The 15,129-nt window shown below is 40.2% G+C and overlaps 1 protein-coding gene across 5 annotated transcripts in view; it reads left to right on the forward strand.

Annotated features, from left to right (window-relative positions):
* The first annotated feature begins 848 nt into the window (after positions 1-848).
* LNPK (lunapark, ER junction formation factor) overlaps positions 849-15,129 on the forward strand; it is a 48,658-nt gene continuing 34,377 nt past the window's right edge. For 4 of the 5 annotated variants that reach the window (XR_009274989.1, XR_009274988.1, XM_058809336.1 and 1 more), the window contains exons 1-6: positions 849-929; positions 4,842-4,923; positions 6,166-6,210; positions 7,384-7,571; positions 10,854-10,912; positions 14,121-14,161. Coding sequence is in view for 3 of the 5 variants with exons in the window: in XM_058809336.1 (XP_058665319.1) it covers positions 4,897-4,923; positions 6,166-6,210; positions 7,384-7,571; positions 10,854-10,912; positions 14,121-14,161 (360 nt within the window). In the remaining 2 variants the exon portion in view is untranslated. The remainder of the gene's footprint in view (positions 930-4,841; positions 4,924-6,165; positions 6,211-7,383; positions 7,572-10,853; positions 10,913-14,120; positions 14,162-15,129) is intronic. The other variant, XM_058809337.1, reaches the window with a different exon arrangement.

Below are 15,129 nucleotides of genomic sequence, written 5' to 3' on the forward strand. Positions count from 1 at the left end.
CAAGGCACTTGGAAGGACTTTCTTCCACATTTATGTGCATGCACTTGTGTTACTATAGTGCTAAAACTTCTGAACATGGCATTTCAGAAACAGTGCAAACAGAGCAAGTATTTATTCTCTGTTCCTGTGTCCTCTCGGCATGAGGCAAGGGATGGGAGCCAGCGACGTCAGAAAGCTGATGGAAGGGAGAGGGCATTGTGATTACAGTAATGGGATTTAAAGACATTCAGCGTTCAGCTTCTCTCCAAAGATATTGAATACATGCCGGCTGGAAGGAAGGGGTCGGTGAGAGCAGCCGTGCGCTGTGACCGTCAGGGGCTCTGCCCGCAGAGCACACCCGCAGCACGGCGGCTCTTTGTCAGCACGGCCTCCTTGGCTGAGCGCCGGCGCCGGGAGGCCTGCAAACCTCCACATGAGTTTGGCCCTCACGTTCCTGCGGTTTTGCCTTAAAACATTTTTATTTTCTGTAACAGAGATCAGCGAGAGCCGCAGGAAGATGGTGAGCGCCTTCCGATATCGCCCGCCTGAACTTGGCTGGGCAGAGCCGCCCGGGACACCGCCCGGGCCGGGCCGCGAAGCGCGGCGGGAGCGGCGCATCGGCATGCCACGGCCCGGTCGGGTACCATCCGGTACGGTCCGGAGCGGCACGGCCGGGTACAATACGGCACTGCACGGCCGGGTACAATACGGCACTGCACGGAGCGGAGCGGGCAGCGTAGCGCAGCAGCACCGCCCAGCCCCGCCACAGCCGCCGCCCGCCCGGAGCGCGGCCCGGCCCCGCCCCGCCCCGCTCCAGCGCGCCCCGCGGCAGCGAGGCGCTGATTGGCTGCGGCGGCCGCGCGGGGCCTGGTGGGAGCAGCGCCCGGGCGCCGCGCTCCTCCTGCGGCGGCGTTGGCGGCGGGCGGGATGCGCGGCCCGGCCCGCGGCAGGTACGCGATGGCGGGGGATGCGCGGCCCGGCCCCGAGCGGCTCCGCGGTGGGACAGGGGCGCGGGGGGCGGGTGAGGGGCGCCCGGCGCTCCCCATAGGAGCACTCGGGTACCGGCCCGGGGCGCGAAGCGGAGCAGAGCGGCAGGTGCCTCCTCCCTCTCTCCCTCTCCCTGCGGGCAGCGGGGCGGGGCGGGCCGCGGTGCAGCCTCGGAGGGGGAAGCCCCCGGCTGCGGGAAGGGCGGCGGGCGCCGGGGCGGAAGCGGGGGGCGCTGCGGGTGTGGCGGCCGGGGAGCTGGGGCTCCGCTGACCTCCGGCTGCGCCCTCGGGGAGCCGGGGGCTCCGCTGACCTCCGGCTGCGCCCTCGGGAGCCGGGGGCTCCGCTGACCTCCGGCTGCGCCCTCGGGGAGCCGGGGGCTCCGCTGACCTCCGGCTGCGCCCTCGGGAGCCGGGGGCTCCGCTGACCTCCGGCTGCGCCCTCGGGGAGCCGGGGGCTCCGCTGACCTCCGGCTGCGCCCTCGGGGAGCCGGGGGCTCCGCTGACCTCCGGCTGCGCCCTCGGGAGCCGGGGGCTCCGCTGACCTCCGGCTGCGCCCTCCCGGCCCGCCGGGCCCGCACCGGCCGCCCCTCGCGCAGCCAGCTGGGGTTGGGTTTCAAAAAAGAGCGCCCGACCCACCCACTTCTCGCTCCGACGCTGTGCAGTCCGTGTGGGAGCTAATTTGCGTTTTTAATTAAAGCTCTGCAAAGCATAGGACTTTTGGGGGATGTTTGCAGACGGAAACAGCCGAAAGTGAAGTTTGAATGGAAGAAAGTTTAGTGTTTTGTTGTAACTGAGGCGTCCTAGGACAGGCTGGCAGTAGGTGGTGGGTGATGCTCCTGGTTCGGTTTTGCTTGTTTCCTTGTCCGCTCAGCTGGAGAAACTTTTTATGGTCACAGTGGAAGTTTCTGAGGTCAGTAAGTTTTGAGCAAACTGTGAGCAGAACTAGAGATTCAATTTGAATGGTAGAATTTTTGTTCTTTGTAGTGGTAAATATCTAAAAATACTTACAGAAAGTGGAATGACTAAGTTTGTGAAAAAGGCCTATTTGAAAAGCATTGCCCATTCCTTAAGGGGAGAGGTCTGTATGACTGTATGCAAGGCCTTGATTACAAGTTTCTAACTTCCTTCTTTTTTCTTGTAGTATGTCTTCTCTTGATGTTATTCAGTCTTGAATTTCAGCATGCCAGTTATTAAAATTTACTTGGGAGACTGAGTTTTTGGGGAACTTTTAACCTGTAAAACATTAACAAGCCTGAAGAAATTTGAGACTGACTTGATAAAAGTGTAATGAAATCATGAAGCTATTTTCTCCACCTGGGTGGATGGGCGTGGATGTCTTAGTGGCTTTTTGCCTCATTCAAAGAAGATGCTTTTCCTGCTCTGGTCTCTTAGTCTGGCACTTCTGCTTTTTAATAAATAACTTAAATGTTTTGGGAGTAGAGAAGCTGCTATGAATATTTTTTTGAGAGAGTCAGGTAATAAAATTGGTAGTAGTGTTTTCTTAAGCTTGTCTGTTCGGTGTTTTTAGTGCTTATTTTGTCAGTTTTAAGCCTAGGACATGTTGCAGTTATCTTACTTGTGTATTGCATCAGTGATAATGTGTGTGGAAATAAGTCCAACTGCTCTACTGCTTAGTCAGTGAAATGCACAGCTCAGTGCTAGAGTGCAGTCCTCAGGAGGGAAAAGTCCTGTGCAATAATTTGTTGTTTAGGGCATGGGAAGGAAGTAGCTTGTGGATGATCTCTTGCCATGAGGAGTAGAATAGATATTAGTGGTAGGTATGTGGAGTGGCAGGTGAGGAGGGAGGAGGAGAGCTTGAAGCAATTGAAGACAAATTGAAGACAATTTGTGTTGTCATGTCAAGAAGGAGAACATCTGAGGCACTCCATAGTAATCATAGAAAATTTTCCACCTCCTCACTGAGGATTCAGTGGCTAAACTGTAAGTGTGAATCTAGTGGCCCTAATCCCTTAATACCTCTTTGGGGAAGGGTTTTGGTAGTATTGCAGACTTGCAGAGCAGCATCTGTGAAGCCTGTCATCATCACAGCTCCTGTAAAATCAGGTGCATAGTGACACTTGTCAAACCCGTTTCTCTTCCAAGTGTTTACCAGATATTTAAAAAAACCTTGTGTAGCAATAGCACTGTGAACGTGTTATTGCTATAAGTCAGAGTCACCAGTAGCTCATGGATAATTTGTTCCCAAAAGATCCTCTAACACTTCCAGCGGAGAGGTTCTCACACTATGGTTTGAAGGAAAGTGGCACACACAAAGGCCATGTGAGCATCTCTGTGTCTCTCTGTGTGCACAGCTGAGAGCCACCGTTTCTCCTAAGGGCAGTGGCAATGCTAGGGAAACAAGCCAGATTTGGGAGCCTTGTGCTGGCTTTACAGACTTCTCAATTGGCTATTTGACACAGTATCTTCATTGCAAAACAATGTAAAGGCTGTGTGTCTGTAGAAATAGCTGGGAAGAAAGTGTAGGCTCAGATCTACTGCAATACCCATCATGCAAAAGCTCACCTGTGTCTGTAGAGTCACAGTTGTGTAAAATTCTTGGTGTTAGATTGTGTGTTTAAAAGAAAAGACTGCAGTTTTACTGAGGTGAGTTGCTGCAGTAGTGATTATTTTGAGAATTTGTTCGAGTCCAAGGGGTAATTGCTTTTTCTGTATCTCAGCCCTTGGTGCTACTCATTTGGCAGCAGTAGAGCTGATTTGCCCATCTGTTCTAGCTTTGTTCTCGTGGCATTTCTGATATGGATTTCCTTATCTTTGAGGGATGGCTTCTGAAGCCAGTGGGGCCTATAGTTCTGAAGTCCTTGGCTTTCTTAAAAGGCGGGGAGTTTGCCAGACTGCAGCAGTGTTTGTGGTAGTGAGCAGTGCGTATCCTATACATATGAAGTTGCTCTAACAGCCTTAGACAATTTTTTCCATCCAAAACAAATTTGGATTGAAATGTATCTTTCCATTTTTGGCCAAAGGAAACTTAATAAGCAAGATAATGATCGCTTATATTTCTGTCTAGCTAGATCACTGCTTTGTTTTAATAAGTGTTAGCGTTTCATTCCAGAATGGAAAAGGTTTGAGTCCTGGCTGGGTTTGAGCATTAGTTTACTGTCAGGGTTGTTTTGAACTGGTTACTTTTTTGTTAAATAGGTAAAAAAACTTGTATATTAATTGGATGGAGAGAAAGTCTGCATCCTAAGGTTCAATTGATTCAACTATCTTCAAATGGGAAGTTGTTACAATTTTCTTTCAGGAGCTTAGACCCAGATCATCAAATTAGTGTTGTTCATGGGTTCCAGGCTTGTGTGGGGTGAGGTGAGCTGCTCTTGCCCCTTTGGAATTGTTTTAAGAGTCATTTGATGTGCTGATGACTGCCTTGTGAGTTGTGCAGGGAAGATCTGCCAATGTAGTGCTTTTGTACAGCAAGTGAAATCTTTGAAACTGGTTCTTTGAACTTAAAACTGAGCACACAGCATATTCTTGTTGGTGAGAGCATGAAAAAGAAATAGATTTGAGAAATTTTCTCATGAACAGGATGAGATGTTAATAGGGTGTTAATGCTGAATGCCTAGAGTTGCAACTAAAAGGGAATACTGAGTTATGCTCAGGGGCAGCTGAGGAAATAACTGGAAATCAGTATCTTAAATAATTGTGCCCAATACTAAGTTTTCAAAATTGTTTTTCTGCTGGAGTGTTTTGGTTGCTCTTTTTGCACTTCATTTGTGCCTGTGTTTTTGAGAATTCTCTGCTAGTAGATAGCTAGACAATGGCATTATACAATACTTTGATTTCTTAAGATGTTGGAATGAATTTGAGAATCTTTGGTCATGTTGTTAGATTACTCCTAAGTGCTTAATGCTTTATTTCTAGCTGTGAATTCTTGTAGAAGATTGATAGCTCTGCCAACATTTGTCCACAATAGAAGATGGGTGGATTAATTTCAAGATGGAGGGTAAGTAACATTGTGTAACAATGTAATAACCTTTAGTCCAGAAGATGGGAGTATCTAGGACATGTTGACTATTAATGCTGGCTGAATGCTAGTGCTGAACTTTTCCTGTGAGTATGTCATTAAAAGTCCAGTAGTGAGAGATATCATGACCAAAAGTATTCTTTGCTAAATCACTAAGCTGTGAAACTCTGCTGTTGTCTTTCATTTCCTTTGCAGTACCAGTCTGGCACTGGCTTGATTACCTTAAAAAAAAAAAAAATACAGTTTTAACTCTTTCTGTATATCTAAATACTTTTGTTGTGCATCATTGGGATAGAAACTGCAGCATCTGTGACTTGACAGCTTGGTGACTTAGATAAAAATGGGTATGTGCAGAAGCATTTCTGGCTGTTTTAACAAATGGTTTGGTAGCTACTTAATCCTGTACAAGTCTGTCTTCCACTCTGCTTTATTGGTTGTTGAGTGGTGTACTGAGTTTATGAGGAAGAAGAGGCATGAGGTTTCTGACTACTCTCCTGGCAGGTGTGAGTTGCTTGAGTCTAGGTTTGCCTTTGCTTATTAGCAGTTGACTGCAGTCTTCCCTACAAAACTCCATTAAAGGTGCAACTTCAGGTGGAGTGTCAGTTTTGTGTAATAGAAACTCACTTTCAGGGTGATGCAGTGTGAGCTGTGGCTTTTGAATTTGTAGTGTGAAGGGTGGAGAAAGATTGTGGTGTGATAATTCTCAGAAATTAGGAAAGATTTCTAGAAGGTGGATTTCCAGGTGCTCCTATAGGGAATTTTACTGGTGATGGCAGCTCTTATTTGCAGCTGCTTATGATTTATTTACACCATGTGTCCTTATATGGGATGAATAGTAGTAAAAAGCTGGAGTACTCAGATTAGGGCTTCCTCTATATTCTCTGTGTTTTGCCTATTTCTGCCACTCATCAATTCTGTTCTTGTTTTGCTTTCCACCTACACATTCATTATTGCTGTAGAAGCATTATAGATTTTCATTTTTTGTGATGTAGGAGAGGAGCTTTCAGGTTAGAGTAATGCCAGCTGTAAAATAGTGATTCATTACAATCCTTTTTATTTGTCACGCTAAAGTAGGAAAACTTCTTACCTTTATGTAAAATAGATAATTTATTAATTTATTATGAGTATGTCTTTTTGTTGGGAAACTGTTAATGTACAGTAATCTACAAAATACTGAGTTTTTAAAAGTGAGATTAATATCTTTGTTCTTTCCCTTGTAAGCAGGCAAAGCCTTCCACTGTAGAAGTATTAGAGAAAATAGATAAGGTATGTGTTTGCTTTTTTGGTGTTTTCTTTGATTTTTTGTTTAGAAAATCCTTTTTGCTGTCATATATTTCTTTCTCATTAGGTAAAATACTCTCATGAAATTTTAAATTATTTTGGTAATTATTCCAGTAGTAGAGATTCTGCACATCAGAGAAATTGTTATAATTTTTCCCCTTACTGTTTAGTCATTTAAAAAATACCAATACTGTATAATAGATAGTGAGAAGCTGCAGGGCAAGTATTTATTTAGAGAGCCTGAAATGGGAATGGATATGAAGCCGCCTTGATTACACAATTCAGTTATAACTAATTGTTAAAGTCCCCTCTAAAGGAAAATGTCACTAATGCAAGTTCCATTCATCAGGTTGATTGGAAAAGCTTCAGTGTATGGTTTTATGTGTACAAGTTTTAACTGTAGTGGTAGTAAGTTAGGTCAGGGGCAGAATAACTGGATAGTAATCAATTGTTCAGTAATCAATTGTGATTTTTCACCAGCATTTGTGACAGATGTCCGTACTCTGTGGGGAAATTAACTTTTGAAATATACTGTTGATATTTTTGTTTTCCTTTTAATGAAGCTGTGAGTACTTCTGTTGTCACTTGAAATACAGTCAGAATGGTTAACATAGCTGAGTATTGCTCCATCATTTATTAATATACCATCATAGAGGTGTTCATGATTTCACTCTTAATGTGAGAAAAGTACTGAAAGGAAAACAAGTAAAATGGTGGAGAGGTTCCAGCAATTTGCCATGTTAGTAGAAAAGTGTCAGAGATATTTAACATTCCACAGGTACCTGATGAAAGCTTTAGAATGCTGAGTATGCTTAGTAGTGACTTCTGTGATAGTAAAGACTGCCATGCATAAGATTCTGGTATTTTTCACTTCTCCCAAGTATACTAATGCATTACAAATGTGAAAAAGTGCTGATTTTTAACTTTTCTTAGCAATTGCTAATAAGGTGCAAGTGGCCCATATCATAGCCTTATTAGTATGGAGTATTTATGCTGTGAAAGTTATCTTTGGGCAAATATTGTCATTTATCAAAGAACTGCTTGACTTTTCTAATCAAGTATCAGACTGATAGGGCTGATTTTAGCAGACATTTAAAGGCGGCTTAGTAAAACCTCTTACTGATTGCACTAATAAGGCTGAACCCTGTTTATTTGCAGGAAATACAGACATTAGAAGAATTTAGAGAAAAAAATCAGAGGCTACAGAAACTATGGGTTGGAAGGCTTCTTCTCTACTCCTCAGTTCTTTACCTTATTACTTGCTTAATTGTATATTTGTGGTGTCTTCCTGATGAATGGACAGCAAGGCTGACAATGACACTTCCATTTTTTGCATTTCCATTGATGTAAGTAAATATGCCTTTTTTATTTTCTAACTGCTGTCTCTTTGATAAAAGGAGATGGAAAATACATCTCAGCAGGGGTTTGAGTTTGCTTTGACAATCCTTGAGATGTCATAACTTGCTGAATTTTTTCTTCTAAAATAGATTCAAGTAGGTAGGCAGACACTTTCTTTGAGGGGAATGTGTCTTGTGGGTCTGGGTTTAGTATAAAGCTAGGTCTTATCATCAAAAGATAATAGCATCCAAAGTTACTTGGCTTATCAAAATTATGCTGGGGCTAGAGAGCTGTGTCTGAACAGCTGTAAGGTAATGTAGTATATGCACAAGGGTTTTGTTTTTACTGTTTCTTGGGTTTTGTTTTAATTGCCATTTGAGAAGTAACATTACTATACAGAAGTAACCAAAGGTATGTTATCTACATGTAAAATATAGTGTATAAACCTGGAAAAAATACAAGAATGAATGGAGGAACTTACTTTATGTGTTAGGTGACTTTTAACACAGAATGGACTTGAAAAGTTGTCACCCTAAGTGTGTTGGAAACTACTTTTACATAATTAGCTGTTTTTCTGGAAAATCACTGACTGTATTCTTCAACAAGAAAATATACAAACTTCATTGTATGTGAACTGGAGAAAGTATTGCTACATGTTTGTTCCACTGAGCTGATTGGCTGCTTGTCCTGATGAGTGGCTTTTGTTGTCTAAGAAATCCACTTTTCTAAAGGTAACAAAAAGGGCTCCCATCTCACTGAACAGCTGCTTTGCTGCCTTCCCTTCCTCCAGACCATCAGGGAGGGTGAGAGCAGCCTACTGAGCATCTTCCCTAACAATGGGGAGCATGGTGCATTTACTGATTTGCTGAAATGATCATAAGTACTTCCATTTTTACAGCGCCTCTGTATGAAGGCATGGTTTGTAGATGCCCTAGCTTTAGATGTGAAGGCAAAGTCAGAGTAAATATTTGAGACTTTGCAAGTTTGATGAGCATAATGTAACACATGGAAAACCCCCAAGGTGAAGATGGTGTTTGTATGTCATTATTTGTAATATACTGATATATTGCTGTTGTGTACTCCTGTGGAGAAAATACATGGGCAGCAGGATCTTGACTGGAAAGGATTAATATAGAAATTAGAGCTCAAATTAATCTTTGGCAGCAATATGAATTAATTTTGTTCTTAAGGACAAGCATTTTAAAGTCTTTGTTGTTAGTGTGTGAGGCTTGTTCGTGCTGATAGGAAAGGCTTGTAAAAGGGGAAGTATTACCAGCCTCCTTTCACATAGATGTGTTAGAATTAGTATAGAAATGAAAGCTTTTATTATTGAAGGTGATGGCTTCTTGTGCTGTGGTTTGAATTTACATGTTGGACTTTTATTCTCTAGTTTGTCCAATTCTGCTTATTTTTCTCAAGATGGCTCTCTGTAAAATTCAGATTTAGATGTCAGCTTACTAGCACTTAGAATCAGTCTGTTGTTCTCTTATGACTTGCAACTGTTTATCAGATTTTTTTTTTCCCTTAAGCTATTCCCCTTCAGCTTTTTTTGGCAGATATGAATGGCAAGCAGCTGCCAGCTTGTCTTTATTCTCGGTCAAGAGGTGACTCCATGCTGAATGCCTGGTGCCACCCAGTAATAGCTCTGGAGATTTTTCAGACCTAATCAAACTGGAGTATGTCTGCCTTTTCCAGCTTGCAGTCAGTCACCAACTTATTTCTGCCTTAGGTCAGTCCCTCAGGGTCTCAGCAAGTTATGGATGTTGGAAGTGCAAGTTAAGTTTTAGGAATAGAACGTCATTAATTTTAAATGTATACTGAAATATTTGAAAAGTTGAAGAAATATGTTAGCATTTTAGAAGGGTGCTCTTCTTGAGCTGATTTTTATTTGAAATAGTTTTAATTTGCATGTTCTGATTTTCAAAGAAATATATTTTCTTTTTTGTAAAATTGGTTGAAATGATCCCCTATTAAACTTCTGTTTCAGATTTCTTACAGAGGAAATGCTTTTTTATTTAATGATGTCTGACTTACTTCATATTTAGAATACAGCTTTAGATAGAAGACTATTAAGCATACATTTAAAAAGAAATAATACTTTTGCCTTTGTAACAAGGTATTTAAGGCAATTTAAACCCTCTAAACATTTATTTCTTCTGGTACTTTAGAAATACACATTTTGTGTTGTGTTAGTGGATAAATCCACCTGTATTGTTAGATCAGTTATTATAGCACACCTTTGAACATGGGATACTTAAACTTCTTTGTTTCTCTTACCTTGGATAGGCTGCTCTCAGATTCCAGATACCTCATCCAACTTGCCTGACTTGGGCTGTGTTGTTAATACTTGAAGGCATTTCTGACTGGGCAGCCATTGTATAAATACAGAAGACGTTCTTATGAATTAAGTCATTATGAAAGCTCTTAGAGCCTTTTGCCTGCTTTCTTATGCATGCTTTTAATCAGATAACTTTTCTAGCCTTTAAGATTGTTTTTTTTTTTCTTAAATGAAGCATTGCTAGTTTAGGCTCTATTATTTAATTAACGTTAGGAGGGTTTTGGATGCTTGGAATGGCTTGGTGGATGAGGTTTGCCACTTGGCTTAGACTGAATAACTTACCAGGAGAAGTGTCAGCTTAATATTAGAAGCACTTCTAAGCTTTTAAACAAATGAAGTCCTGATGATTGCAAAGAGACCTTTCAAATGTAAAAGGGTCATAGATCAGTTTAACTTCATCTTGGTGTAAACTGCTCCAGCTAAGTCAGCCGAAACCCTACAGACACTGAGCAGACTGAGGCTTCTCTAAAATCACCAGGACTTGGGTCAGTTAATTCTGCTTGGGGAGAGCATTTGTACAATAGCTCTATCACATGGTTTTCATTGGTATTAGAATTCTTCCCATAAATCTCTTGGGCCTTAATTTTGGGTCTGAACTGGTAAGTTTCTTTTTTTGGATAAAATGCCTTATTAATCTGTCAAATAAGAAGTGATGACTAAGTAATTTTCAGCTGAACATTTTTTAGCAAGTGATGATATTGCTGCTGCTTTAGTATTTCTGCCTTAAGTAACAGTTAATTTCAATTGAAAAGATGCTTTATTTAGAGCAATATTGATAGCTTGTTGACAAGGTGCTAATTTATTTTTTACTTTTTTATATGAATAGTGTTTGAAGGTTTTTGTCTGTATTTGTGAAATAAATCTCATCTGCTAAATGTTGTTTGCTAAATGACTTCAGAAATGGTTACTGTAATATATTTTAATTAATGTAATTCTTTTTTTTTTTCTAAAGAATCTGGTGTATAAGAACTCTGCTAATTTTTTTCTTTTCCAAACGGACAGAAAGAAATAGTAAGTACTTTTTTCTTGTGTTTTATTTATTTTTAAATATGTAGCTAGTTGAGGATAATGCTTGCTGTGATAATAGAAATGCTTTGGATAATTTGGCTTCCAGGAGGACAAGGGTAGCCTTTTAGTTGATACTGAAATTAGTAGTATTAGCTAAATTTTTTCTACCACATAGTTCATGAAAGAGCAGGAAGGAAACTGCTTAATCTTTCACTTCACTTATAAAATGGTGCTAACTTTCTCCTGTCTTTGCATGTGTCAAATGTGGAATGGAATAAAATATGATGTAAAAGTAGGATCAAGGGGAAAGGAAGTATAAACAGTAGTAGTAGTTCCCTTGATACTTGCATCTCACAAGTATTCCAGCAGTCATCTGTTATCCTTATACAAAAGGGAAGAGATTTATAGCAGATATGTCTAATTTATTTGTCAGGATATCTTTTCTCTCCCAAGTTCTCCAAAGCATACTTATGTTTTCCTGAGTGGGAAAGGTATAAGTGGGTTTTTCTGCTTTTTTGAGAGCTAAGGAAAATTGGAAGTCATGTAACAAAACCGAGAAGTAATGGAGGATTTCAAATATATATAAAAAGTTGTTAAATTTTGCATTAGAATGAATCTGCATGCTATTTAAAAACAGCATCTGTGGCACTTGTCTGCAGTAGTTAGAATTCATTTGAGACTTTCCTTGAAAGCAGTCCAGCCTGTAACAATATCTCATGGTGATGTGAGCAATAATACAGGCAAACCTCAGTGTTGCACTGTGTTTTATGACTTGCAGAGCAGCATGATGTATTTAATTTGTGACAGCTTACAAGTTAAACATCACTTTTAGAATTTTTCTTAAACTGAATGTTTGCATTTGATATGCAAGCACAGAACATACATTTTTATGTAGAAATAAAATTGTCCATATATTCTGTGGTGCTGTGATTCATTTCTAAGGTGAAATGAATGATTTGCATTTCATGGCTGAATAAGAAAAAAAGTATATTTTTCTACTTTGCTAAAATGTCTTTATTGCTGTTTTGAGCATACTGGCAAGTCTGGTGCTTTTGTTGAACCTGTGTTTAAAGGGTTTAGTAGATGATAGAACATGCCAAAAGGGATTATTCCTGTGTGCTTCCAGAGACTGGATGAAAATGAAGTGTTTTACCTCAGAGATAAAAGTCCTATATTTGAAAAAGAAAAATCGAATGTAGGATTCAAGCAGTAAAGCAGGAGAAAGCATAGCTGAGAGAGCAAACTATCAAACAAGTGGCTCAAAACCAAATTTTTATTCTGGGATAAGTTAGTGTAACATACTGAGACACTGGAGGTGGTTATTTAATGCAGTAAAGCTCTGTGCTGGATAATCAGTATACACCAGATTTGGGAAGGATGCTGTGAATGAAGAAAATTTGTGGCTAGACTCCAGGGAAGGTGATGCAGAGAGATGATGGAGTTTCAGTTTTTAGGATTGGTCAGGCAAACAACTGTTAAAGATTTAGGCTGATCTGTCCCAAAGCTGGAGAAAATAAATGAGGTATATTGCAGGTGTTCACTTCTCTAGTATGAATTATTTTTTTTCTGTAGGTTTAATGCAGATGAGATATGTTGGTTTCTTGAGAGTACTTTGCAGTAATTGCCATTTGGCCATGCTTAAGGGGCAGGTGTTTCTTGAGGTTCTTCTTGAATACAGGAGGTGAAGTGATCAGAAGGAAACGCCCACACTTGAAACTGATGGCATTGCTTTTAGAAGGCTGTGCTTGAAGATGTTCTAGGCATTTCTGTACCAAAAGCACTTGCAGTTTCTTGAGCAACCATTGATAGCTGGCTGTATTCTGCTGCTTATTTGGTTTCATGGTACCACACTGCATTGCAATACATTTTAAGCTATTAATCTGTGGGGCAACATGTGAGGTTGTGTTTTAATATAAATGTAACATTTGGTGAGAAGAGGTACCTTAGTAATTTGCAGATGCACACTTTCTGGAATTATCCATCTTCTGTGGTCCATCCCAGGATTAAATGTTGTCTTTTTCCTTGTCCTATTTACAAATGGAGATGGTTGTAGTTACCCTTTTATTGTATAAATAATATAATTTCAAATATGTGCATGCCAGTTTTAGTATTTTGCACATTTAATGAAGAGGTGTATTTGATGGAAATGGATTTCTACATTCTGGAAAACGTCAAGTAATTATTTTTTTCCCTTTATTTTAAGTAGCAGTTTTCCTGAAGTAACTTTGAATGGTATGGAATACCATTTATAAATAGTAAAAATCCAAAAAAAAAGTGTTTAGTTTGGTTGAGTTTGTGTCTTGTAGTTCTGTGAAGCTTTTTCTGTCTTTAAAAATGGGTAAGAATAGGTATATTTTTACAGGAAGTAAGCTGCCAATGTTCACTAGAGCTGAGAAAGGGTAAAAAGTTGTACAGTGTATTGTTAAAATCTCTTGCTGTGAACAGAGGTAGTAGAAAGCTAATATGTTGAGAGAGCATCTTCTGCATTAGGTGATGGTTTATTACAGTGAGTTTTCTGTGAGTGTCAAGCTCCAAACATTGACTTTCAGGAAAATCCCATATGCATTTGGCCTTTCTTCTTTCTCTTCCTCTTACAGAGGTTAGCTGTTGTGCTAGACTGTTGCAACAGTCTCTTAACATTTAATAGAAAAATGACCTTCTGGTAGCTGTTCTTACAAAACTGGGGGCTTTGCTGTGGTCTGAGAATATGGAAAGGAGGAAATAGATTGAGCTTTGAAGCTTGGAATTGACCTGGCATTTGAAACTAGTATGTGTTAAGAGGTTTATGTGAAATACTGAAGCCAGTAAATCTGGTACTCAGATATGCTAATACTTAGACCTCAAGCTTTTCTCTGTATTTTGAGTCATGAGATTAAATGTATTTGGTCCATTGTTGTACCAGTTTTAATGTAGGTCAAAGCAGGGCACTGGCTAGAATTGGTTTGCTTAATGAGGAAATGGTACATAAAATTTTTTAATAGTTCTAACTGTAAAGTGATAACAGTGGGCTATAATTTATAAGCAGTTTCAGCATTTTAAGTGATTTATTTTCACATAAAAACTCTAGTTATTTTATACCAAGTTTACTGATGTTTAGAGTTGGTAGTGGTCAATGCATAATTTTTCCTGATATCTCAAGGTGAAATCAATGTTTGGAGTGTGCTGAAATTAATTTATATTTGAAAACTAATGTATAATGTCCTTCTTTTAGATGATGCGCTGGAAGATTTAAAATCCCAAAAGAAAAAAATAGTAAGTAAAACTTCAAGAAAATATGGTTGCTATGGTTCACTACCACTGGTGTATGCCAGATATTTGCACCAACCTTGATCAACAGTTAATCTCAGTAAGAAAAATTTAGGATGGACAAAATTCCAAGTCTTGGATGACTTGCCCTCTTTGTGGCGTTTGTGGCACTGGAAGCTGTTTCCTCTCTGTTTATTACTCCATAAGGAAGCTTGTTGGGAGAGGAAGCTGTTTTCTTACATGGTTGGCTTCACCTGCCTTGTAAGGCAAAATTTCAAAGCAGCCACAACCCAAACACTCTCTGCCCACCAACTCTACCTTGCCAAAGCAGCTCCTCCTCCCTCCAGAAATGCCAAAATTTTATTGTGAGGCTTTGTTATTAATGAATTTCCCAAAGTGTTCACCTCATACCTTCTGGATTTTGCCATGGTAGCTGAATTAATAAAAAACCCAGAACAAAGGTACCAAAAATGAGTTGGGTAAGAGTCTGGTATTGTGTCATGATTTATCACTTTTAAAATGTAGATGAAAGAAAGATAACCTGTAACCCAAGTATGTAATTGTCCTTTGGTAAAGAGGATTTTGCTGGTATTTAAATGGATGTGTCCTTTGCTCGTAGTGGTGCTACAAAGGTGTTTGAGAGACTTACATTTTCTAGGGAGGAAAGACATGGGCATGACAACAATGTTAAGTTTATTTTATGAAAACTGCTTAACTGAAATCAGTTAATATTTCCAATTAACATAGTCATTTGGTAGCCTTAAAGCAAAAGTTCTTGAAGCAGAAAAGCACAGTGGAGAACGAAAGAGTTTTTGGAATCTTAAATGTAAAGTCTTCATTTCAGTTTAAGTTTAGTTTTTTGTAATCATGAAGATTTTTTTTTAATAGAACTACTAGTAACACTGAATTTTTGTGTGTGAGAAGCAATTAGGACAAAAGCCATCGAATAAAAGATTAGTCAGGAAAAACCTAAA

The sequence above is a fragment of the Ammospiza caudacuta genome, chromosome 8, assembly GCF_027887145.1.
Source record: "Ammospiza caudacuta isolate bAmmCau1 chromosome 8, bAmmCau1.pri, whole genome shotgun sequence".
Lineage (NCBI taxonomy): Eukaryota > Metazoa > Chordata > Aves > Passeriformes > Passerellidae > Ammospiza > Ammospiza caudacuta.